General features: G+C 39.5%; 1 protein-coding gene across 3 annotated transcripts in view; it reads right to left on the bottom strand.

Annotated features, from left to right (window-relative positions):
- Window positions 1-27,213, bottom strand: part of POLQ (DNA polymerase theta) — a 51,455-nt gene that overhangs the window by 16,123 nt on the left and 8,119 nt on the right. For all 3 annotated transcript variants that reach the window (XM_086884019.1, XM_086884020.1, XM_086884021.1), the window contains exons 5-20: window positions 25,593-25,701; window positions 22,715-22,934; window positions 20,696-20,840; window positions 20,452-20,598; window positions 19,202-19,414; window positions 15,816-15,958; window positions 14,349-14,547; window positions 13,661-13,803; window positions 11,084-11,277; window positions 10,645-10,769; window positions 8,828-9,071; window positions 5,010-8,065; window positions 3,929-4,072; window positions 3,136-3,332; window positions 1,450-1,690; window positions 174-367 (exon numbers count right to left, since the gene is read on the bottom strand). In XM_086884019.1, the coding sequence (XP_086740145.1) occupies window positions 174-367; window positions 1,450-1,690; window positions 3,136-3,332; window positions 3,929-4,072; window positions 5,010-8,065; window positions 8,828-9,071; window positions 10,645-10,769; window positions 11,084-11,277; window positions 13,661-13,803; window positions 14,349-14,547; window positions 15,816-15,958; window positions 19,202-19,414; window positions 20,452-20,598; window positions 20,696-20,840; window positions 22,715-22,934; window positions 25,593-25,701 (5,714 nt within the window). The remainder of the gene's footprint in view (window positions 1-173; window positions 368-1,449; window positions 1,691-3,135; window positions 3,333-3,928; window positions 4,073-5,009; window positions 8,066-8,827; window positions 9,072-10,644; window positions 10,770-11,083; window positions 11,278-13,660; window positions 13,804-14,348; window positions 14,548-15,815; window positions 15,959-19,201; window positions 19,415-20,451; window positions 20,599-20,695; window positions 20,841-22,714; window positions 22,935-25,592; window positions 25,702-27,213) is intronic.

Genomic DNA, 27,213 nt, shown 5'->3' with positions numbered 1-27,213 from the left:
CAAGCTCAGAATGAGTGTAAGGATAAATGAACTTCCAGCAGAGTTGGGTTTGCATTTTGGATTTTATTCACGCCATCTTCCCATGAAGACTTTTTTTTTTTTAATTTCAGCCAAAGCCTCTTGATAATGATTACAGGGAAAGTTCTCCCCCTCCCACCCCACCCCTCATGTACCTCTGCAATGTCATCAGGGCTGGTCAAGGAGAAGCTGTGCCCAGCCAGCTGATACACCTTGGTCTCAATCTGGCTCAGTTTAGCCTGCATGACCTGTTTCTGGGTTTCATAGGCTGCTGTGCTGAAACCAATGCCATTCAGCTCCAGCAGAGCCAAGCAATAATGGGTGGGCATCTCCACTTTAGAAAACACATCTGTAGTAAGTACAAACACGAGAAATTATTTTATAAAATAGATCAACTGCAGATAAACACATTGGTTAAAAAGACAAAAAAAAAAAAAAAGGAGAATCCTCAGTTTTGAAAATACTGAAATGTTCTGACACACTGAAATCTCTTGCTGTAGATTTTATTTAAGTCCTTTTGTTTCTGGAATAAGAAATATTTCATAATAAAAAGTGTTCCAGAACTTCCTATCACAAAAGTATTTAAGAAAGAAGCTTCTGACAATTTTTTTTCCCTAAAAAATACATCTCTCTGTATATCAACATTTTATAAACTGCAGAAATGCTTAAGGTAAGGCTTTCTAACTTGATATACTTTAATTCCACCACCCACATCTTTTTAAAATGTTCTAAGGTTCAACTGTAACAATCATAAACGATGTGGTAAATTTGCAAAAAAATATTTCAGCAGGATTGGACCACAATCCTTGGCTCTGGATATGATCTAGGGGAAACTATCATAGTGACCACCAGTAGGTATATTTTTGGGGGTTTTTTTTGATGGCTTGTTTTAAAACAGCACAAGCACTCAGCAATTATTAGTGCAAACATACAGGATCATTCACTGTGGAATCATGAGTTTCAAGGACACAATGCATACACGACAAATCATGCCATATGGGCAGCAAGAAATCTCCTTCAGAAAACATTGGAGGATTTTAAGAATTACTTCTGGCAAGGAAATCCAAAAACTTTTGAAAGTGCTCATGAGAAATCATAGACAGACCCCCAAGTCCCTCAGAATGCCCAGGGTACTCAACTGGGAGGTACAAATCAGTTTTATTTAGAGACTTAGGATAGACTCTGCTACAGCCTTAACCACTGGAACTGGTGAAGATTTGGGATATAAAAATTACGTTTTAATTTTTTTTTCAGAATATATATACTTCCAAGGGAATTTCCCTCCTTTATTTTAACAAATGAACATTTTGACAGAACATATTTACGTAAGAATTTCCAAACCACCTCTCTCCTGCACTGATAATTCAGCCTGTGGCTGCACAGCTGTATTTACCCTCAGTCTTTGCCCCCAAGCTGGGTAGGTCTCTTTACCTGTCAGGTTTTCCCTCTGTAATTCCTTGAGGAGTTGCTCCATGACATTGAAGACAAGCACAGACTCTATGGCTGCTCTGTACCGCCCTGACTGGTCTCTGCTGGCACTCAGCCCCAGGCTCTGCACCCCTTGGCCGGTGCCCACTCCTTCCAGAAGGGGCAGCTCACTGGGGAGAAAGTTGGTCACCATGCTGTGAAGGGTATGCTCCTTGGAGCCAGAATCCAGCAGCCAACAGGCAACCTTAAAAAGGGAGATGTCCGTGAGACTTTTTTTTTTTTTTACCTTTTAGTTATAATACAATGCAAATATTTAACCAGGGCTTAATTCAAGGTTATAGCAGATATTATTTTTCTTCATTTGGCAGGCAAACTGCAATAATTTGTTACATCATTTCAGTAAAAACCTTCAGGAGGACCTAAGTCACTGAAGAGCTTAATTCTTGAGTGAGAATGAAAAGTTATTTCTTCTAAAAGAAAAGCTATTTCTGTACTTTTGAAAACTTTATCCTCCGTCAAATAAACACATCTTGAAGTGTCTTTTCACTTATTAAAATTTAACTCAAAGGGAATAAATATGAAAATCAGGATCAAAACATGTTTAATCTGAAAAATGACTCTGTAAAGATCAGAACTTGCTATTGATCTAGAATATTAGCCAAGCTGAGCTCTCCTATCTTTTGCAGAACTGGACTAATGCCGAGAATTCTGCATGGGATATTTTTCTCCTGGTAGAGCTTAAACCCCTCTCTTCAAAGCAATTTATATGTATGTTTTAATTTCTGGTGTCAAAAAAGGATGAAGCACAGATTTTTTACATTGCCTCTGCCATGCAAGCACAAGTGAAAACCCACACATATATAAAAAGGGTTGGGGAGGGTGTATGTATTGTACCACTAAAATGAACCAACATGAGTATGACTATTACATGGACTATTGCATGGAACAGTGAAGGGAAAGATGCTTTTACAGCTCTTCTGTTTCATCCTAGATCTATGTCTTGGTATGAAGAAATCTATGTCTCCTTGTGTTGAACACCTTACCTACTTTCCTGCAGAGCTGAATATTGGCATGATGCTGTTCAGCCCATATGCAAAGCAACCTTTAAAAATCAACAGGATTTTTTGTGAACCCAGAGCTTTTTTGTAACATGGGCAACAAGGTGGTTTTACCTCAAGCTAGTGTTTCATGTGAGTTACAGCTGGTAGCCAAACCTTTTGAAATTCCATGTAAACTTTGTTTTGAGAAACCAGGGGTTGCAAAGTGGTCTGTATGCAGAGTGGGTAAATCTCTTGCTTACAAAGTCTTCTGCTCTCAGAAGAAATAACCTGACCAGAAGCACTTGTGACATTTCAGTCCCAGGCTTCTTACTGCAACAAAACAGAAGTTAAGTCTTGTCCACTGGGACTGGGGAGAGATTTATCTTCATTTCCCCTGCCAAATAAGGTATGAAAGAATAATGTGCTAACCTCTGAAACTCTTTGTTTCTCTTGCAGGTACCATGAACATCCATAGCAAAGCAAAGGTCCTCGAAACAGTGTTCTAGATTGCCCATTGAAAGAAAATTTCACTAAACCTCCTGACAGATTCATACCTAAATAACAGAAGTACCAGAAGGCACTCCTGCCTTTCCACTGTTGTGTTTAAACCAGCAGTTTCACCCAAGTGACATTTCTTAATCCTGCAAACCTTTGGGTCTTCAAAACTTCCTTCCAAGGAGATGCCACAAGCCATCAGCAGAGTTTTGTAGTGCTGAATGAAGTCATACATGATAAGTGAGTGCTCCTTCTTGGGCTTCTTCTGCAGGTACAGCTGCAGATGGTTCAGTCTCTCTGTCACAGATAGGCTTTGGTCCAAAGGTGGTGGTGCCAAACTCAGACTGATTTCTAAGGAAGGAAATGCAAGCAAAAATCATCTTTTAACCCATTACAGGGCAAAAAAGCAAAAGAAAAATCCTGAAAATCTAATTTAAAGCACAAAAGCCACAACTGAACTACGAACAAATAACAATACATCTATAGCACCATTACATGTTTTATCAAACCAGAAAAAGCTCCCAAATGCAATATGCTGTGTCAGCACTAATAAACAAAGGATAGCCAGGAATCAAACCCTAGTCACAAGGTCACTTAGCACAGACTGGGCTATGTTCAGCATTTGAGCATTAGATTTGTCCCAGAGAGCAAAAATTGGAAGAGATTGAAAGGGAAAAGCAAGTTAGATAAAGATAACTTGAGAGTTAGCAAATGTTTTAGCCATATGCATGCTTAGAGTCCAGTGTCTGAGCCAACTGCCTGCCCTTATTACACAGTACTATAGATGTATCCACAGAAACTTGTTCAAGAGTGTTCAACACCTAAGGCTGCTAAATGACTCCACCACACAACGGAGCTGGCGTTGGGACAATCACTTCCAGCACTTCCAAGAACCTTATCTGCTGAAAGAATTTTTGAGATGCAGTAGAGCCTGTCTGCTCACTTACCAGCCTGGTCTTGGATCTGCTGCAAAGAGATATAGTAGGCATCTTTTCCACCCCAACACACTGCCAGTCCAACTACCAAGATGTCTTCACATCCTTGGACAGGAAATCCGTCATCTTTGACTTGCATCCACTGAGGAGAACTCACTAAAGAAATAATTTTAAGTTACTATTATAAAGTGGCATTCATAAACACAGAAGAGTTGGGATCCTGAACATGCAAATACATACAGCTGAGCCTAAAATTTAATATTATCAAGTCTCAGTAAAGCAAAGGAGATGAGTGTTAGTAGAGGATGGAGAGTTGGTGTCAAGCATTTCCTTGATAGGCCTTTGGTGATAGTAATGAAGTTTTAGCAGCTTGTTGGTATGTGAGAGCATCTGAATATTCTTCTGTGACTGCCTCTGAACCAAGGTTACATATTTTCAAATATTTTCAAAATATAAATGTGTGAAATTCAGATCAGTCTCTGAGTTTTTGCAATATTGCTTCTTTTTTTTTCCCCACATAAGTATTCATGCAGTTTGCTGCTGCTTTATAAACATATTCTTCCTTTAAAATGATAAGATTAAGCAGTTAGATTCTTTGCTGTCACATTGCCATAACAACAACAACATTTCTTAACTATCAAAATAGATTTTTGACAGGCAAATGTGAAATCCTTTTTAGAGTGGAAGGAATACACTTCTATCTCAGCTCTTGAAGAGGTTGCTAGAAAAGGCCAGAATTTGGAAGGGATGTTTTATGGGTGGTTTAATCTGAACAGGAGGAAAACCTTATTTACTTTGAGGGTGACAGAACACTGGAGCAGATTTCCCAGAGGGTCTGTGGAATCTCCTTCCCTAGAGATATTCCAAAGCTGCCTGCACGTGATCCCGTGCACCTTGCTCCACATGAACCAGCTTTAGTGGGGGGGTTGGACTGGATAATCTCCAGAGGACCCTTTCAACCCCAACATTCCATGATTCTGTTATATCAGTGATTTTCCTCCTTTTTTGCATATCCTTTCCTTCTCTAGGCCTGCTTTAAGCTGAAGATACCACATGCTGTTCACAAAATAATGCACTGGAACAGGAAACTGACCTTTCTTGAATTTGCCACCAATCGTTGATTTGGGAGACAAAAGGCACTTTGTTCTTTCACACGCCACTGAGATTGAGAATCTGCTTTTGTCCTTCCATTCTGCAACAAAAGTCTGGAAAAGTGCTTTGTCGCTTGCTACATCAATAATAGTGAAACTTTCAGCACTTAAGGGAACAAATGGAAAAACATCCTGAGACAGCTGAAGCGAAAAGCCTTGGTCTATAGTGGAATCATCTTTTATCTCATCTGTCTCAGCTGGGTCTAGACACCCAAGGTTGACCTGGAATGTTTTTACCTGCTGCTCTGCCCTGCCCTCACCATTCCACTGTAGCTGAATCGTCTGCCCTTCATTCTTGCAGGTGACTTGTCCCTTTCTTGCAGATTTCACAGGGAGAGAAACAGAACATTTTGGAAAAAGCTCTTTGGGAGGTGTTGGAGGAATAAACCCATTATTACTATCTGGTGCAGGACAGGATGTTCTGTTGCTTCCCTTGAGCTGAAGTGCTATGCCAGCTGTTTGCTGAAGATCCAAGCTTTCTGTTTTGTTTTCTTTAACCTTGAAAGAGCTTTTTAAGCAAGTGGGCAAAGGCTCTAGCTTACAACAGTCAGATTCAAAAACTGGATCTGCCTCTTGCCTAGCAATAGGAGAAACTAACTCTCCTTTCAAACTGGAACTTGCTGAAACTGGCTCAATGCCTGAGAGGCTAGACCATTTGTCCAACACATCCTGCAATCCTGGGCTTAGCTCAAACGAACATCCAGTCCACACCACTGGATGGGGGTTCTTCTCTGAAGTTTGGTGGCTTCTCTGGAGCTTTTCACCTTGATCTCCTACTAAATCCTTTGGTCGGGGGTCATTGTTACAAATGACTGAGTTTCTTAATCCTGACTGATCTTGAAATGTAGAAGGAATGTCTTTCAGAAAAGACGGGGAGTTTCCATGGTCTAAAACTTCTGCTATGACATCCGAGGATGCTAGAGACACATTGTTACACTGTGCAGGATTCTCGTGTTCTTTCTGATTGTCACTGACATCAAATTTATTCTCAATCGGCCTTGGATTCTGCAAAACACCATCTGGAGGAAGCAAAGCCACAGGGTCCTTTCCATCAACATCCATGATATGAACAGCTGAAAGGTCACTGACATTACTGAAGCTATCATCAAACAGCAAGCTATCACTCATATTTAGGCTTGTTTCAGGGACAGGCTGGCATTCTACTTGTACAATGTGTTCCCTACCAAAATGGGAGGTTGCTTTATTCAGGTCTTCAGACACACTCTCCCCTTTCACTGAATTTTGGGTCTGGTAATCTTGTAGAAAACTGTGTAGCTGTGAGTCAGTCACTGAGAAATCGCTTTCTTTAAGGCAAGGTGCAGGTTCTATTTTCTTCCCTACAGGCTGTAAATTAAGGCCTCCAGACTCCAAAACTTCATTACTACAGCGCTGAGTTGTGTTTTTTGTAATGCTATTTGTTGTGATAAGACTTGGGAAGCTCAGTTTCCTAACTGTTGCAGCCCGTCTTTTATCAGTATCATTCTCAGTCCATAAACTGCTTAGTTTTTCTGATATTTCCTGCTGTGGTATTGCTGCCAGCTCTGAACCTTGTATCCCCTGCTGTCCTGTGATTCCAGCTGCTCCCTCCTGTTTTATTATCATCTCAGTTTGAGTATCCAAATGGATGCTGTCTTCAAAGTCTCTAGAGTCAGAAAACAGATGAGAGGCTGGATCATTCTGAACACCATCTGCATTGCAAACACCACTGGATTTTACTAAAGACCCTTTCAGAAAATCTTTAGGATGACTGTTGCCATTCTGCAGTATTCCAGCTTGTAACAATATTCCATTGGGCTTTTCACTCACATTTTTGCCAGCATTCTGAATCTGAATATTGCAGGTTTTCTCCTCACCAGGACAAAAATGCTTATCAATCCTCGCCTCAGCAGAACTCGCACCTGTTTGAGTTTTATTCCTTTTATTCTGGTCACCATCAGTTTTGTCACTTCCCTGTGTCCTAACACTATCAGGTATTCCTCTACTTCCTACAATGCTGTGTGTCTCCACACCGGTGTGTGGAGTACCCATCAATGTAACAGGTGCCTGAAAACCTGCTCTCCCCTTAGGCATGCCTTCATTAGTGGTGGTAGGGTCTGTAAATAATCCTTCCCTTTTATCTTTCTTCCCAATCTTAACTTCCCCCATCTGTACAGAACTTGAGACTTTATGAGTTACAGAATCTGTTTCCATAAATTCCTTATTATTTTGGTTTGAAACAAAATTACCTGTAGAGATGGTGGTGTGGAAAATGGGCAGCTTTTCTATGTCTATGCTAAGCTTATTTGACTCTTCAAGAAGTGACCCCTGCAGTTTTGAAGCGGTATTTTTGTTCCTAGTCCAATTTAAATGTGTATCTGAGCTTTTAGTCAATCTAGAGGCTGAAGACTCTGTTCTCAATGTTGGTGTTTTTCCTTGCTCAGTAAGATGATCTTGGATTGCTATTCTGGAATCCATCTTGGTTTTGAACAGAGAAATTTCTTCTGTGTTTTTATTTCCTCTGCACACATTTGGCCATTTTCTGGCACTGTACACAAGCTCACCCTTGCCTTCCTCTGCTCGAGCCTGTTTCCTGGCCAGGACTTCAGTCTCAAATACAGAGCTTTCTGTGCTACTGCTCAGTCGCCTTTTATATCCCTTTTTAATATTTGATAAGTTTCCAATCTGAGAAGCAAGGCCATTACAGTGTTGAACTCTGCACCCTTTTTTGTTTAACACCCTTGAAGACTCAGCAGACTCTTCTCCATCTGATCTATGCAGTCTGTCTTCCACTTCTGACTCACTGCTGATCACAGAGGATGTATCAGACTCGAGAAAAGTCTCTGGGTTCCACTGCACCCCCATCAGTGCCAAGTCCTGCTGCAGAAGCCTCCTGGCTTCCTCCACAATGACAGAGGCTGCTTCTCTTTCAGTTAAGCCCTTCATTCCAGCCATCCAGATGCTGCGCACGGCCCGACGCTCCTCTGCTGACTCCTCATCCTCATCCACAGCTCTACGAACACTGTGGGAACGTTACAGACAGATGTAAATATCCATGCAGAACATAACAAACAACACAAGGAGCTGGCACTATTCTCTTCTGCTCCCATTCCAACTGTCTTCATAGCTTCCTTTACAGAAGCACTCTACCTAAAATATAATGCATTTGTTGGGAAGTAACTTAATCGGAAATAACTATTTCTAAATATGAATAGATGTCAATGAAAGATATTACTGGCTGCATACCCCAAAAGCATTGCCAGATTTCTGTGTTCAAGTGTACCCCAGACAAGTCCCAGTTCACTACTAGGGCAAGATGCAGGTCTCAAAGAATCATCCCCCATGCACCATTTTCCAAAGAAAGGGAAGTTCAAAAGCATGAACCAGGCAAGTTTCATGACACAGTCCAACAAGTACTTGATCAAGGAAGTTTGTTACCGCACTAACTTAGAAACCATAAGAGAATCCCACAAGATAATCAGTAATAAATCAACTATTTTGAACATATGGTGGAGCTGCCTTTTAGAGGCAGCAAAAACACCCCAGGAAACACTGACAATTTACCCAGGACTAAACAGTGCATTGAAAAGAGGAATAAGATGAAAATCTAGGTCTCAAAAACTTGTTCTGTAACTGTGATCAGTTGGAGAGACATACAAGTTACTTCAAACTAACATTTGACACGAAGTTCCAAAGGGTTGCAATATTTAATTGCAGCTTTCATCCTGTAACCCTTCACCTTACAAACTCCTTTACTTGACTTCTGGACTTAGTGATTTCTCACCTTTTAAACGGTACTGAGTTCTTCAGAGCAGCTGCCACATCATCAGGACTGGCTTTAGCAAGATCAGCCACGGTGACAAAGCCAGCGCTGTAGAGGGTCCTGGCACGCTGTGCATTCAGCAGAGACACTCGCACCAGGTCACAGAGCTCCCTGTGCACCCCAAAAGTGAGGCGGCTCTGGAACTGAGAGAGCAACAACTCCATGTTGTGCCAGCCCAGTCGATTACAGAAAACTGTTATCATTCCTGGAACACAGAAGTTACATGAATGTCTGAACTCCAGCTCCAGTTCTAAGCTGGATTCACTCCCCAGCACCCAATCTGAATCAGCACTCACTTTATATTTCTCACCTTCCCATTATTTACAGAAACTAAGTCATGTTTATTACAACTATGAGTAGGAGCTAGTCTTGCAGAACTCAATCTGCAATTAACTAGTTAATCAGTGAGGCAGAAATTCTGAATGACACTATTTTTCTAAGATGCTAATATTGAAAGTTTGAAGCACATGCATATGCTGGAACAGCAGTCCTATGAAACAATCATACTGGAAAAAAATGGCAAAGGAAAAAGTAGTGATGAGAGTCACTAAGAGAAGCCACAGATCTTTGAGGAAATGCAGTGCTGACATCCACCCAAGCAGAGCTTGGCCTGCAGGATTTCAGTTACTGAGAGCGTCATAGAAGGTAGCAAACCCTATGCAGTCCCCCGAGTATGGGAGAAGAAAAGAGCACAGAAAAGTACAATTTCTTACTCACAGACTGCATCTACAGACTGTGGGAACCACTGAAGGACATGGCATCCCTCACTAATTTTACACTGATTATAGAATACAACCTTTATCTTATCTCTTATCTCTATGTCATATCAATAGTTCATTCTACTTTCCAGATTACTGCTGTGAAAATTATTAACACTGGAAATACAGAATTATGAAACTGCTACAAAGTTATTTATACTAAAAGTTAAAAAAAAAAAAAAGTTATTTATACTACCAGAATTAAATTAAACTACTCTGCATCAGTTGGCGTGACCTTTTCATTTTGGGGCTTTGACTCATACTGCAACCCACACAGAGGGTTTTGCAAGTTGAGCTAAAACTGTCTTAAAAACTGAAAACCCACTTAGGGAGTAATGAAGGATTTAGGCAACAGAAAAAAAAATATCTTGGTCTCATGGTGGGCTGTAACTTCTACTCCCACACAGCCTTCTTAAGGGAGTTAAAGGTAGCAGCTGTCTGACCTCCTATGATCTGGTGCTAAATGACCCAGAAGCCACTCACTCTGTTTTGAAAACTGTAACCTTATACCTTCTGGCCAATTAATTTTGCATTCAGAAGAAAGCCAGGTCCCATCTTAGAGGCTCCAAACTTTACTCAATGCTGAAAGGTATTCTCTTCTGATAGAGCAAAGCTTTAGAAGGGACTTGCACTAATTTCCATAGTTATTGAACTAAATTAGGTATATATACACCTATATATATAGGTATTGAACAAATTATGTTCCTTCACAGTACACAGCTGATTTCCACAGACCTCAGCATGCTGCACACTGCTTGATTCCCCTCAGCTGGCCCCCTTCCCACTGCACACTCTGTGGTTCCACAGCACGAGCAACCACAGGTTAAGCTGTAAATCCATAAGTGGTTTTACAAGGCTGTTTGCTGTTAGTACCACACTGTGGCTATCTTAGCCCCAAATCTGGAAGGCCAAAAAAAACCAAAAACAAACACCCCCCCACGCCCCCACCCACCCACAAAAAAACCACCAAGAAAACAGCCTAGCTTAAGATTCCTGGGGTATTTTGCTCAGACAACTTGCCTGCATAAGTGGCAGCAGATTGCTGCAAGGATTGAAGCTGACCACGACTACAGCCATATTTCTTGGTCATATCTTGTAAAGGAACCTCACTGATTAAATCCAGAAGGGCAAGGCTGGTGAAAAACCTGTTTTCAAAGAACATGAAGAAATGAAATTGTCATCCGGGGCACATTACAGTACATGGCAAAATGTACCGTGATATGTAGGACAGAACAGTAATACATTGTAGCACACAAAAGAAACAGAGAGGATGGCTTCCAAAAACATCAGCACAAACATCTTGTGCCACCAGTGTTCTTGGACCAGAGCAGATCAGGTCCAGGCTCTCTGACCTATCAGCTCACTCAGAAAAAGAGCCAGAAAACAGACACAGAGCCCGTGCATTACAAATATTATAGCCTCTAATCTCTGCACATTCACACCCACATTCTGTGGCTACCTTTTGTGGATGGCCATTTGTCTGTGCTGTTTCTCTGTTTTAGCTGTGATTTTGCCCTTTACAGAGCGAGCTAGAAAGCCTTCTTCAATTCCCACCAGCTCAGCCACGCGTTTCATTGAGGCAGGCAGCTTCTCCCATAAGCAGAAAAACTGGTACCAATCAATTGTGGTCCACTCCTCATACACTGGGGTGACCTAAAGAAAATAAGACAATGCAAAAAAACTGTTTCAAGGAAATAAACAGAACTAAACAGAGTTTTGGGTAAACAAAACTACAGCCTGGGGAATGTGGTTAGAGCATCCTACGCGCTACGTAAAGACACTGAGTCACAGGCATGTACCATGAAGAAAGTAAAAGCTCTTCTAATCCAGTTTCTTTAATATTTGTACTGATGAGATCTGACTCATGTGGGTATGATGAAACAATTTAGAATCTTTGTCAGATTATTCTTTAAATCCAAGCCACTAAGAGATTTTTAAGCCGTATCTTCAATGTCCTTTAAAAAAACAAAATTGTATTATTTTTTTAACACAATTTACAGATATCCACCAACCTCTTAAAACCACAAGTAAACACACTAACCACTGCCACATCATCTGATAAAGCAGGAAGGGCACAGATTCTGCCAGAACTTGCTGAAGCTTTCATTTACCTGAAGTACAAAAAAATCTCGACTTTTATCAACACTAACAAAAAGCCCTCCAGAGCTTTTTTTTATTGTTTTTTAGCCATAAAACAAATTCTGTTAATGTTTAGTCAGCACAGTCAGTTTCTCTATGAGGAGACAAAATGTCTTCGTATCTTTCATGATATAAAGCAAGATTAATTATTTTGAAAGAACTAAGAGTTGTTTGGCACAAATGTGAAATGGCACAGCATACTAAATGCTTATGTGGTTGTAAATCATCCATGCCTCTTCATCTGCTGAGAAGAACAAAAGTTATTAAGATGGAGGTTTATCTTTTGTTGCTTATTGGGCTTTTGTTGTGGTTTGGTTTTTCTTTAAAAAAAACTATTTTCTTAGTCCAGCAAATCCTTATTTGTTTTAATCAACTTTCCTAAAATACAAGGGCTTGGAATTCAGTCTTGTATTTGTACAAGTAAAAGATTCAAACTTAAAAGAACTAGAAAGAATTTTAGCAGATAAACTCCCTGCAGCCCACAAGGAACACATGAAGAACAATAGTTAAAAAGACTAAAAAAGCAACAAAATGAAATAAACCTTTGGCCTTGAAAATGAACAGACTTGCAAGAAAGTGTTTTAGAGTAGTTAACAGAAGAGAATCTCAAGAACATTTTGTTCAACAATGTATGACTTAAAATAACCTTAGACAAGCTGCTGCAATTAAAAAGTACAGCATATAAAACATAATGCCATCACTGCCTCTACCCCAGAACAGGAACAAATTTCATCCTTTATTTTTTTCTCTGTTTTGGAGATGCAAACAGGGAAAAATTCACTGGTGCATAACACAAAGGAGTTCATTTTACCTAGCAGAAACAGAACAAAATATAATGGGTTCTTCTAAAACAGAGATATTAGTATATATGGGACAGCAGTAAATCCAAAAAAAATCTACCAGTATTAGCCCATAACTGAGTTATTGAACACAGCAAGCAGACACAGGTACCCTCAGACTCTTGCCTGCCCCTGTCTCCCAGCTCAAACAAGTTTTGTAATTGCAAGCACATTCCTCTTGAAGTGAACCTTCTTTTCAGACAAGATTCCCATATTCTGCCTTTGATTTATCATCCTGGAAAAAGAGAATACACCTTCCATTTAGAGAAGGCTAAAGCTGACTGTCAGATTTCAGCTGATGATTGCATGATGGGCCTCTGGCAGCCATGAATCCCAAGTTGTTCAGTGCAACTCCATCTGGCTTCCTCACTAATCTTCACAAGTTCATGGCTTCCTCTCCCAAGGTCTTAAATAGCAGTGCTCAGCTTTTCAAGTGTATGTGCTCATAAATCTTGACACACTCTGGGACACTTCTCTCACAAGATTTATCACACTCCTTCCTTTAGCCCTGGCAGTATCACCAGGCAAGTAAACTAAATCAGGGATGAATTTCACTGTAACTGAAACAATGAAAGGCCCACCCATAGGAAGAAAGTGGTGTGGCTCTCTGAGGCTTTTTGGAAGCAAAATAGACACTAAATGCCCAACATTTGTCTGGTCCTCCAGTAATATGAATTAAATAAATGAAAAGTAATATGAAATTAAGTCTGCTGATCCCAAACACACATACAAAAACCTCTGTTTCATCCATTTCAAGTGCCTCAGAAAAATTACCATAATCTTATGCTCAAAACTTATTAAGTCCTGAAATCTTAGGAAATCAAGAGGGACAACAATGGGGTTAAATGGCACACAGCACCCATCTACACAATAGACACTATAGTAACACACTAATTCTGAAGAACATTCAATTTAGAAGCTTTTCTTCATGAAGGATGAGCTAAGAAAAGCACAGAAAAACCCAAATCTATGTTCATGGAGCATCAAGAACTCTGCATTGTGCTGTCTTCTGTTAGTTTTGGTAGTAGAAAATACAAGACACAGAATGAGGAACCTACCAAATAGACAATATGCAGATCATTCTCCAGAACAAAGCTTTTCATAGCTCGCTGCAGGTCAGCAAAGATTTCCATGGCTTCAGTTGGTGAAAGAGAAGACGAAAGAGTAGCTGAGCCAAGATGTGTTGGGTGATAAACCTTTGCTGTTAAAAAAAATATATATTACATAGAGAAACATTTCAGTGCAAGCTTATAATAATTTTCAGGTTGTGCTGCATTTGAGAGATTTCTAACTTTCCACAGATGATTTTTCAGTAAGAAATAGTGTATGCCTCCATTCTGAAAACAGAAAAATTGAAACAATAACAGGCTTAGCCTTGCCTACGTCTAAATTAGCTTTTTTTCTCTTCTTTAGAAATACAAAAATAAAAGTCTGCAGTTAATATGCATCAGTCCTGTGGTTAAAGTTTGCTTTGTTTAAAGATATTTTGGGAATTTGTAGACTAGGATGCATCAGTCTTAGAGGTGATGTGCAGGTGATGTGATGTGCCTTTCACGAACATGTACATGCAAAACATGTTAAAGCAGGTGTCAAGATACCTTCCAGAAAGCTAGAAAATTTTTGATATACAATTCTTTAAAATAAAATAAAAATGCAGATAAGTCCTTACTATTAATTTACAGTGAACATCTACTCAGTTAGCAAATCAAAACTAACTGCAATCACTGGGAAGAACACCAGCTTTACCTTTCACATCATTGCCAGAGTCCACAACCTGAATGAATTCATTTTCCAGCAGCCATGCCACACAAGCCTCGATAGGTCCAGCTGGTGCTTTGTCTTGCCCGTTTTCCCACTTGCTTTCCTTCAAGCTGGATGCAAGCAGAGTGCAAGAGGCGTAGGTCTGCACATCCTCTGGAGTGTTGGCTACTCCCCCCACTATGATCTGTTGAAGAAAACTACCTGTTCATATTGCCAGAGATGCAGTAGCACAGAAGATCAGATCAGAGAATCAGAGAGTGATCCATCATCTCAGTTTCAAAGAACCATTTTCCCAGAGAGGGGAATGTGAGCAAAGCAATAGCCAACTTTTAAAGACTTTCTTGGCAAGAAGTCAGTCATCTTGGGTAGAAGTAAGAGGACTAAACTGTGGAAAAGAATGATTTGCAAAATTTTACTTTGAAACTGGACATACACATAGCAGCAATTTAGATTTGAGACTAGCCTGAGGCATTTTTCTTAAACAACACTGCGAAATATTAAAATATGTTAGAACACAAATTGCAATTTTGTGAATACAAAAAGCAAACCATGAAGGTAGAATTCTTGTAAGGCTATTCAGCATACTGAAGGTTTCTCTTAATAAATATGAATGTTGTACCCCATCATTGTTTTCCTGATTGAGAGTGATCTTGTTCACCTTGGATTTTGGTTTTGCTTTAAAGGAATCCCTGTCATTTCGATAACTCTTATGTAGAAACACACATTTAGAAATTCCATTGGTCTGCTGAAATTCAAAATCTATGGAAGGACAGCCAAGTTCTAAACATCACTAAAGTTTTCAAAAGACAGTAAAAGTATAGCAAACAAATTATATTTAAAGAGTCCTATATCTAATCTAAGTTCAAGTCCAAAAGTAGCTTTGGAAAAGGATATAAGCTCATCTACGTGGAATAAAATCCTTTCAGTCCTTTTTACTCCTATAGGTACCCTAGAGAGGAGGGAGCAAATTTGGTACCACCCCTGTTTGCTCACCAAAAATGTATTCACAAAATTTCCATCATTCCTTTGCAGAAGAAGTAGGTAAATTGAGGGGGTAAGTAAGAGACCCTACAAGGTTCCACAAATGTCATTATGGTCCAATTCAGCCTACAGGACTGAATCAGTAATTTATAAGCATCCTCCAGCTAAGAATGTCAGGTCACATCTAAAGTTTAAGAATTACACTTAGTTCTGCCTGCTGCTTGAGTACATCTAAATGCAATAGCAAAGCTTTTTTGAGTGTGCTCACATCCCCATCTGCAGCAAGCAGAGAAACATCCTGCTAAATGCTGAATATTGAAGCAAGCTGGCAGACCCAAATATGATGACTGGGTTGACAAAGGAGGAAACACATGAAAAAGAAGTGCAGAGAAAACATTTGATGGTGTCACATAAGAAGCCATCCTCCAAGGGTACAAGCACAGTTCTAATCCCTCCCTGAGTGTCCTGTACCTCAAGTATTGCTCTTTTCATGCTAGAAGCAACACCTTCTCCTTCTCTTCTAAGCAAACAGCTGCGAACAGGCTTGAGAGATCCCTGAAGCAGAGCAGCACCTTTTGATCTCTCAGAGGGCTTGCAGACTAAAATGCTCTCGCCTATTGGAGAAGGAAAGAAAAACAAAACAAATACAAAAACAATGTCCTTAGTACTGCATCTTAGCACTATAACAGCTGCACACAGCTCAATAACAAGGACATATTATTGGAATGGAAAACTGTAAGTATTTTCAAAAAAGCTGAGTAACAAAAGAAGAGAAAATAAAGTGCAACCTTAAACAGTGCATATGAATTGCTATGTAAGATCTGCAGAGATGCATAGTACATCAGAACCAAGGCAGAGCAAGCTTCAAAATTACATTAAACTAGTCTGGGTCTTGTCAAGTCATTTAAGGAGATTCCACAGCCTCTCTCTGCATCTGCTTTGCTCCTGAACCTCTCTTGTTTCTTGTTCTGGAGTTGACGGGAACTATAATATACAGTGGCATCAATTTGACTTTTTCATTACATTAATGAAATGAAAAAATTCTCAAAAGTAAGAGGAAAACCTAAAAGCTGCACAGTATTTTGACAGTTTGTATTAAGTCAATCAGCTTTCACTCCAGAAATAACTAATTCAGAAATCCAAAATTACTGATCCAGGAAACCATGCAACCTCTAAACTTTCATATATCTGCATTTACACATACATACACATAAGTATCCTGCATGGCTTTCACTGAAAGTATATCTCAATATATCCTACCTTAGAATTCTCGGTCAGACATTGTTAAGTTAATCTCTAACTACTGAAACTCTGTGGGAGACGAAAAACATCCCAGAGCCATGAACGAAAAATGAAAATAATGGGTAAAATCCTTTAATGAGATCATAGTACAACTTAGCCATGGAAAATGCAGTGGTAACATAAAAGATATTTTTCCCACAAAGAAAAATTTCTCTATTAGAGAGAAACTGGATCACTGGAAGACCTTAGATATAAAGACCTTGCAACTTAGCAACTTTGCAAGCTTTGCCAACAAATGATTAAAGAATTATGCCTTTGACTAAGAGGAAAACTATAGTTTTGGATTAGCTGTACAGTAAATATCATGATAGATTTATGATAACTTCTTAAGATTTAAATGCATGTAGTCTGGACACAAGGCAATTTTAGTAGTGGGTATCTTAGTATGATCCTGGGAATGTTAATTTAGGATAAAACTGTTGCTGTGGAAATGCTACAGTAATTAGGAAATCCAGAGGTAATGAAAACACAACTGCACTTAAATTTAATGAACAGAATAAATAAATGCAGTGTAGGCGAGTAAGGAAATACAGCTTAAACATAATTATGTAAATTAACTACAGGATGAAATGATGCTCAGAGGATGTGTCTTGGATTTTTTTATCCTGAAAGGTGAAACTTTTGATATCTGTTGACCATGTACTTTTGACAGAACTAGGGAGCAAGTAAGATAAACTGCCTGTAAAGCATTGTTTTGTGAAAGAAAAACTTATTTTTATTTTAGCAATAAAGAACATCTATTCATTTAGTATTCTGGTTCTGATGTGACCTGAAATTTCCTCTGAAAACTTCCCTTTGACTCTTTCAGAGTGATATATCTAAAAGAAAATGTAACAGAAGATGGGTATCCACTTAGCTCTACATTATCTGACAGTTTTACATGCCTTGGGGGGTATTCTTTCCCAAGATGCCACTGATAATTTAAAACTAATAACTGCAATCTAGTAGACAATAAACAAAAAAAAAGGAACAATATCCATTATTGAACATTTCAGATACTAGGGGAAAATACTAGGAGAGGTCCAGTTAGCATCAGACTAGACAAACATCAGAAGGCTCTGGATATCTAGGCATAAAACTCTATTAAAATCAACAAAGGCCCAACTAAATTCTAGGTTTTGTTCAGCTTTACCTACTTCTCCTTGGGAAAATGTTAGTTTTGATGAATGCAAAAGAAACAAATTTCACTCTCCAAAATTATATTTTTTAACTTCCATCAAATCAAGAAAAATAAATTAAAAAATCAAAATGTAAGACAATCCAAAACTACAGTGTTGGGAGAGGAGGAGGAGGAATTCAACCCAATAGCATTTATCTTCTGTCTGTCAGCTAAATTTCATATCCACATAAGGCTTTTTTCCCAGCTGAAGTTGCTGTCCTCCAGTCTCCCTACTCAGTGACAGAGTAGCAGCTGGCAACATAGCTTTATGTTCTCATCCAAAAGACTCTGTGGAGTGGAAAAAAATGGCACATTCATGAAGCTCATCAGCATAAAATCAACTGCTTACTGTGCACAACACAGTCACATCAGAACTGTCAAAAAGGGTACTAATTATTGTTACTTGAAGGAGAAAAAGAAGAAACTTCAAGGAATAATGTAATTTTACACCTGCCAGCAACAGTCAAATGAGAAAGTCTGGAAAATTTTGAAATCCAGCATGCAGCTGCCCTTTTCTTGAACGCATAGGGAGAGCTCGCAGAGATATAGGTCGCAAAATGCTCTGTTGCTATGCTACTCAGGCAAAAATAGAAAGCTAAATGTAAGAACAGTCTGCTTACACTGGGCTCCAGCAAGCACCAATCAAACAATCAGGAGGGCAAATCCCACTTCCTGCATCTGCTGAACTTCTTATTTTCTACCATGTTTACACTTGCATAATGTGGCTTTTTGCAAACATCATCCACAAAGATAAATTTCCATTGCAAGTTAAAATAACAGGCAGGATTATTTTATTGAACATCAATCAGTGCCACTGTATGCAAGAAGGTGACACATTATCTGTGAACTATTGTTCATATTTCCCTGTCTCTGTCTCATTACTACTTTCAAGATCCATAAAATTGATGGCTAAGTTTAGCAGAAGTTTAAAAAATCTAAATCATAATTTCAGACAACAGAAGTTTGTCAAATTAGGGTTGTAGACTTTAAATGCGTTTCTTACATTTGAGGCCCGTCCAATGAGAGTTCACTGCAAATTTTCTCACTGAAACTCTAAATGCTTTAGTCAACTGACCATGGATCACAGAATTAAGGTGAATGAATAACACAGACTTAGAAGCTAACAAGAATTCAAAGGAGAAAACAGCCTGTTCCTGAAGTAACTGACATATAAATACCAAAGTCAGTCTCAAGCAGTGAAAACTACCCCCGGGAATTACAACTTTTACTCCATTAATACCAAACAAATTAATACCAAACAAATTCATCTTGATTAACCTAATCATACAGAATACCGAAGGAATTCATCATGATTAGTCCCTAATTGCAAAGTACTGCCCTGGATTTAATCAAGTTAACGTCGCTCCTACAGAATGTCAATAAAGACTCTGCTTACCCTCTGTGTCTACCCCTTTCCTGCCAGCCCTCCCAGCCATCTGCTTGTAGGTGAGGATGTCCAGCAGTCTGCCTCCAAAGGTGGGTGTCCGGATGATGACGCGGCGAGCGGGCAGGTTCACCCCGGACGAGAGCGTGGAGGTCGCTGCCAGCACTCGGATCAGGCCCTGCCGAAAGGCTCCCTCAATGATGTCCCGCTCTTCAAAAGTCAGACCTGAGGAGAAGTGGCTTTTAGCGACCCTTGTGATGGCCAGATTGCATTTAAGAGCTAAAAATATCACTGTCCAGCAAGGGAAGAACAAACTTGATGAACATTCACCGTTCAGTGTTAGGAACTAGACTTGCAACACTACCTCAGTTAACTTCTGACCGGTAAGTGAAGCAAAATTTCACCATTAAGTTTTCACTATTCAACTGACAGTAATATATGAGCTTTTCTGAGGTGTTTGTACATACTGTAGCAAGAGGAACTATTTACTGCATATTTACAAGCACTGAAAGTGAATACATAAAGAAATAAAATAAAAATGAGAAAACAGTAGGGACCTAGGATTTACTTATCTGCCATCCTGACCCTGGATTCCTTCTTCATTATTCCCACTACAGGTCTAGAATGTATCTTTCTACATGACCTTCAGAGCTTCAGGCCATTATATAAGAAATAAAGATTCTATAAGCATTTGGAATGAATCCTCCTCCATAATCAATGCAATAGCTACTGCTGTCTCTCCCAGTCAGTCTTTTCTCTCAGTGAATCAACAGGTGACATACTCTATTACCTACCTAAGTAAGAAATAAAAAATCCAAGCACAAGTGTTCACAGCACATACTTGTTTGTTCTTTCTTTTTATTGCTATACTGCTTCTATTTACTCATTTATTTCAATATTAAGCTGAGGAAAATTGCTCTGGAGTACTCTGGCAGCTTTAGGAACAACTTGAAAATACTGAAGCTGCAAATCAGTTATGTTTTCAGGCATTTCACAAAGAAAAGACCAGGTAAATTGTATTCCAGAAGTTGCTGTCCAACACAACAGAGAGAAGATTTAACAAAACAATTTGTGAATTAAAGTCTTCAGCCACAAAAAAAAGGATTTCAAATTTGCCTGTAACTGTGGGATTCTCAAAGCTTATTTAGTCATAAGCTACAAAATGCTTAAAAAAGCAGCTGGTAAATTGCTGATACCTGCAGTAAAAAGAACCCATATGACTTACCCATTACTGAATTCAAGACCAAGATATTCAGGAATACCTGCATGATGAAATGCCACTCCCCACGGCAAAGTACGCTGGAGCACAGAATCCAGGCCTGAAATCGAACGCTTTAACTGATCCAGGACCTCACAGATCCCTTCTCTGTCCACAACAACTGGGGCAAGGGCTAAGTTTTTTGTAGAACCTCGAGAGAAAAAGCATTCTTATAGTTCCTACTAAAATTAATTTTCATTAAAGGCACTGTGCATACTCTAGTCTTCTATTAAGTACTTTTCTCTTACTCTCAGTTTGTTGCAAACTGTAGAACTCCCTGGCAATGATGTCTGCCAGCTTCTCACACCAGTTCTTGGATGGACAGAAGAGCAGGACTGAATGGCCACCACAAACAGTCTCATAACACAGGCTCACAATATGGTCTTCGTCTCCCTGAATTGAGATAAAATGTTTTCAGTGCACTCTCAGATTGAATGAGGTTTGTAAATGCTGTTCTTTTGTATCCCAGTAGGAATCTTCTACTTCCGGTCAGAAAGAGAAGTAAACAAAGAACATGGAGCACTGTTATCCTAGTTTCTGTCTCACTCTATGAAGTCCAAGCACTAGTATGACCACATTGTTGAGGGCAGTTCTAGACCTACCATGAATACATGTAATGTTTCACATCTTGCTTTCAGAAATATTTTTCTGAATGAAGGCCACACAGTGCACAAATAAATCACTGCAATCTCCACATCATGGCCAACAGCAGTGGGGAAGAACTAGAAAGAGCCCCAAAGGAAAACGCCCTTTACTTTAACTAGGGAACACTTGTTAACTTGGATGTCTGAACCAAGTGTGACCTGTAGCAGTCTAAGCATCCCCAATAAGATGCACTCAGCAAGCACTGCTGACCACAGACTGCAAGAATTCAGAGAACAGTGGAAGGCTTTTAAGGATACTTATATAGATGTTCATGCAAAAACCTGCTGTTTACAGCTTGCTTTTTTGGTTTTAAGATCCTAAGAGAGTCTCTGAACTGATCTGTAATGCTTGGCTATGCCAGATTCTCTTGTAGCAAGCAGGCCAACAGAGGAAGAAAAAAATGTAGGCGTACAGCAAAAAATAAAAGGCACTAAAATGCAAATGAAAACAAGGGGGCAATGGCAGGAACTTCTCTGCAAGAATTCAGCCAAATTCATCTGAAGTGGTGAAGTCATCAACTTCCCTTTTACTGGTCCAGTCTGAGGCACAGAAGTCTGAAGGTCCAGTGATAGATTTCAAGCCCAAGATCCCCCAGTCTTATAAAACAAGCCAACTCCTTTAAACCGTTGAGTCATAAGCCTAGTTTAGTTCTTTCTCTCACTGAATTTAGTAACTACCCAAAGCAACTACCCCAAAAATATCCAAATGCAGTATCACCTCCTCAGTGTGACCACATAAAAGCTAAGTTCCAAATGCTCTAGTGAAAAGCATTTCCTTTGTTTCTAGGATATTTTTTGTTTGCTGTGCCCCCATGGTACTGACAAGAGAATGTCTGTGCACAGCAAGAAGGGGGTGCAAAACATTCCAAAATATTGCTGCCATGCAGCCCATATTGCCCAACTACTACATTAGAATTCCACAGAGCAGTTCAAAGGACTGCAGAGAGAATTCACCCTTCAAAGACTCCACAGAAAAGGACCTACAAATAGAGAGTTCAAATTTCCCACTTATACCCAGGTGGTTCTTTGAAATAATTATAGTATGTTACCCTTAACTTTCCATATCCTTTTCAAGCTTGCAAAAGGACTAACTACTGAAAACAGATTCAGAAGAATTAGGATGGACATCTGCCTTCTAATCAGTGTCAAAATTAGTCATTTAGCAGGTGAACATAAGCAGGTTCATTGCCAGATTTTAATACAAATACTTTCTCCCAGTTATGAATGCAAATTCCTTGGCCTAAGCAGGAAATACTTACCTACATTTATGAAAGAAAGTAGATTTCCACACACAAGATAGAGTGGTGGGTAAGGGAAGAATAAACTTTTTATACCTGTCAAGTACTCAGAAACAACATCACTGCAAAGTCAACTTTGTCTTCAAGTCAGATTCAAGAATCTTCAAGACCTTCGTGAGTGTGTATTTTGGGGTTTTTTTGTTTAAGTCAGTAGAAGACAAAAATACCGATTTTATTCTCAGTTTGAGCATGAATCTATGAAGTAAACGATGAAGCTGTCAATGTCATCTATTTAAAAATAAATAAAAACATACCAGAAACTGACTTTTTAACTTTAGCACTACAAAAGGTGTTATCCCAAAGCCACTGCTCAGAGTTTTGTTACCTTCATTTGCAGCTTGGGCTGGAATTCTCGGACTAAATTCATGGAGGAGTCATATATGTTGCTGCCAATTTTCACCCACTCCTTGAGAGGCACGGGGCGGAAATCTGTACAGTACAGCTCTGCATCTAACCATGAGGCCAGGAGCCCCAGGTTAGGGAGGGTAGCACTCATGCCTACTATCTGTATCCCACCAAAACCAGGACTGGTGCACTTTGTGTGTCTGGAAGTGGTTAAAAGAAAATGAAAGTTAGTGACAACACAGGCTACTGTTTGGGAAAATGGAATTCAGAGAAACCAGTTTGATATACTTTCTTCCAGCTTCTCAAGTGCAAAGCTAATTTTTCAACTTCTTGACAAAGAAAGAAGCCATGCTCTAAGAAAACACATCAGGTTATGCACTGATAACAAGATAATTCAGCTTTTAATCAAATTGAACTGAAAAATCTTTACCTTCTTTAGGCAGCCAACAGGTATAAATTGACTGCATATTTGGAGAGACTGAAAACAAATGCAAAGATCAGCTAGTTCCTTGCCACTAACAAAAACATGGAAATAAAGGAAAGGCTCAATCTCCACTGCAATCTTTCTAAGTTTAAATACCTTAATTAACACACTTCTATTTGTTTCCATTCCAGGACAAATAATATTAGATTAATGTCTTCCTAGATCTGGGAACCAAAACCCTAAGTACAGCAAAGAAGCAAGTAGCTTCTGTTCCTAAAATGCTGAACAGCAGTTTTCACTAAAGACAGTGAGAAGTAATGGACTCCTAACAAACCTGACAACACAAACTGTTAATTTAGATACCCAAATTTAGATTTTAATTCAGGCTTTTACATCCACATAATAGAGGGGTTTTTTTATGCTTCTAAGCTTGTGTTTGAAAAGTACTTATTTGCATTGCACTGAGCTACAAATCGAGACTTTAAAAAATGAAAAAAATCTGAAAAAAATCACTGTGAGCTCAGAAATAACCTGAATCTTCTTAGAAGACCCTGGTAATCCTGGCAAAGACAAAACAGAGAAAACAAGATTACCCAGAAGCTCTAGTATAAAAGTTCAGTCACTGATGAGACAGAAATAAGGAAGCTGGGGAGAGGCAGACTCTCTGTTATCCAAGTTCTTCAAGCATTTGCAAGTACAGCTCCAGCATCAAAGTTAGAGATTTTTGTCCCTACAGAAACTTTTTCCTCCCTAAAGCAACTTTTGACCTCCAAGGATTAAAAACATTCCAGCTCTACAACACACTAGTTGACTAAAGAGGAGAAAAATCTGCTGCAGAATTTTGTCTGAGTCTGGAAAGCCTCGTGGGAGAAGCATGGACACCCACACAGGCAATGGCCATCTGAAAACATTTTCTTGCTGTGAAGACACACTTCAGTGTCCTTCTGTGGGACAGGCACTGATCATTCCGATGACTGGCCAGACTGGACAGTGTTTAAAGATTTTATATAAGCTCATTAAATAACAGAGAGGAAAGAAAACCCAAAACACTGACTTAGAAGGACATCTGAGAGAAAATGTGGTCTTCAACTCCAGGAATCCAGTGGATTCCAAAATAAAAATAGAAGCCTCTTCCTTCATGTCAGGAAGTGGTACAGGGTACCACTGTCACCTTGATCCTGACAGAGAGATGGAGAATCTGGGCCCTAGCATGCCTGCATGGTGAAAGCTGAAACACTGTGTCTTCCCAGGGACATTCTTTGATGCACCTGTACTTTTTTCCCCTGGCAAGTTTTCCCTTGGCAGGAAGTTTTCTCCTTCCTGCTTCCTCAATGCAGGGGAGTAAAGCAGAGGGTGGGTCTGCACCTGTGCTGCAGCAACCTGATAAACCATGAGAAAAAGAGTGGCAAAGTCACTCACGCTGCGCCAAAGTGTACTGGCTTTCAGGATTTACGGGGAGAATATGAGAAGTCAGATGTGATTAGATCAAGAACACTGCTGTCCTCCTGGAAATCATGATGGGAAATACTGGGTGAAATGGCCAGTGGAGAGACAGTGTAGAAACGGCAGCTCTCCCAGACCTAAATAGATTGTCTCTGCTTAGTCCAGCAGTGGTACAACTCACAAGTTAAGAAGCAGCAGAGGAAACTGGCAAAATCTTTCTGTGCTAAGGAAACAGTTGATTTTGACTCTTCTTTCAACACCACCAATAAAGATTAAGGCTACACCACCTCCTCCATTTCCTTTTTTCTATGTTTGGGCACTATGGAACAGCTGGACAATTTGGTGCTGAGGATCTAGATACCGAATTCTTAAAAGCTTCTAGAGGTCTTCTCAAACATCTTATCAATTCTCCAGTGTCGAATCAATCGTGCAAAAGGCAAGAAAACATGCAACCACTAGGCTATCCCATGTTTCAAGCAAAAACAGAGCTCACCCTGAGCAGTGCTAACTAAGCAGACTACTGACATATCCTCTAAGTCTTCTGATCAATTCACCATGCACAAGTTAACAGCATGCCCACTCTTCAACCACACCAGAGCATTCCAGTAGGATAATTACACCATTCCATGAAGCACTGAAAAATTAGACAGGGAAAATCTGCTGGCAAAACTGTTCTAAAAAAGTCCAAAGTTTAAAAAAAAATAGGCTAAAGAAACAAATGAAAGCTTTAGCCTTACTTCTTCTCCTGAGAGGATAAATCCCATGGTAGCACACAAATTGAAAACCATGAGGAAAAGAGGGTTTAACTACAATGGCAGTAGAACACTGAACACTGAAAAGTGCTATGATGAGATCTTAATAAACAAATTAGTCCAGGTCATCACTCTCATAAAAACCTTGGAGCTAACCCAAATTTCCATTCACACAGAGAACAAATACTTAGAGTCATCAATTATTTAGCATTAAAAAACAAACGTCTCAGTCTACTCACCTTTTTGCTACCTTCTCCGTAACATATCTCACTTTGGTCAGAAGGAGTTCCAGCAGATATCCCCGATGAGAGTCTCCCAGCATGTGTAACTCATCCACAACCACCACTCCTGATAAAGAAAAGCACTCAGGTCATATCTCACAAACCTCCACATGGAGAACAAATAGCCTCAATCCTTTCACATTCCCCATGAATGGACTGAAATTTATATTCACAAATCCATCTATGCTTACCAACACCACAATGGCTTCTTTCTGTCACTGACAGAGACAAATCATGACCGATGTTATGACATTTCACATCCACCACAACCACACATACACACACAAAATCAGCTTTTAAAAAATAAAATAAAAATAAATTGGTTGGGTTGTTAGACTGGACACCACACAAAACAGTATTGCAGCATCTATACTGTAATCCCCTTGCAAGGAAAAATGCTCAGGCTTCAGAGTACCTGGAAAGGAAAATTCCAGCACCCAAATGAGCTAGTCAAAAATTTTGTCAACATCACTTTCTTAGTTAAAAACATCATTTTTTACTAATGCAGTAATGTCAGACAAAAAACAAGAGCAGATGTAATTACACTGACAGAGTCTGCTTCCTATTAAATTGTTTTTCATTAACCAAACCTGAATGAGCTCTACTATTTACCTTTGACTTTCCAATGAAAAAAAAAAATCCATACATGACAGCTTTGTTGCCCTCCTACCTCCTGCCAAGGACCTTTTAATCTGTTAAGCACTTCCATCAAATTTTTAAGGTATGTAGAAATATCTAACAGAATAATGTCTAAAAAGGCTTCTGAATATCAGCAGCTGGAGACAACAGACCAGACTAGGGTGTTCCCTGAGGAGAAAACACAGAGCCACTATTACTCAGGCACCCAGTGCACTGCTGCACATATCCCAGCGGCAGTATATAGCCTTTCTGGCCAGCTGACAGGGTCTCAGGGATATGGAGTAGGATAAAGGAAGGTTAAACAAAAAAAAACAGGGCACAGAGGACACCACGCTTCATTAGCTGCTGTGGAATTTTCTTCCTCTTTGGTGCAGCTATGTAATATCTTTGTGGTGTGGCTAAAATAGCAGGAGCTTAAGGGCAAATGTGACCTTATATTATCTGTCTCAATGCTATTTTTCCTTCTCTTTTTTTTCTCTCCTTCCTACATATGTTCCTTCTCTCTCCGTCTGTTTTCTCCCTCCTTCTCTTTCAAGCCACTTAAGTTAGAAAAGAGTTCTGCACTGCTTCATCAGCCTCTTTTACAAACTCCCACCCATCCAGCTCCTCTGTCTTCCTGTACTTCCTCTATTCTGTTCTTGCTTATAAAAAATGGCAATTCATTGGTCACCAAATACATATTTGTTCAGCTACCAGAAAAAGCTTCTTCCTGCTTCCCTATAAAACAATCTGTCTGAATTCCTCCAGAGCCAAGACAGGACAGTTTAATCAGATACCTACCAAAGTAAAATCCATACAAGTCACTTCAGACCTTCATCATACTACATAGGTACTGAAAATGAGGCTAGACTCAGTCTGCTATTTATCTCTGCAAATTAGGTGTGTCCCTAGAAGACAGCTGAAAAAAACCTACTAAAAAGTACCTGAGAGCTACCAGACA

Source organism: Cyanistes caeruleus, chromosome 3, assembly GCF_971803275.1.
Source record: "Cyanistes caeruleus chromosome 3, bCyaCae1.hap1.1, whole genome shotgun sequence".
Lineage (NCBI taxonomy): Eukaryota > Metazoa > Chordata > Aves > Passeriformes > Paridae > Cyanistes > Cyanistes caeruleus.
Note: the sequence above shows the minus strand (reverse complement) of the source record. Positions and strands in the feature narration are given on the sequence as shown.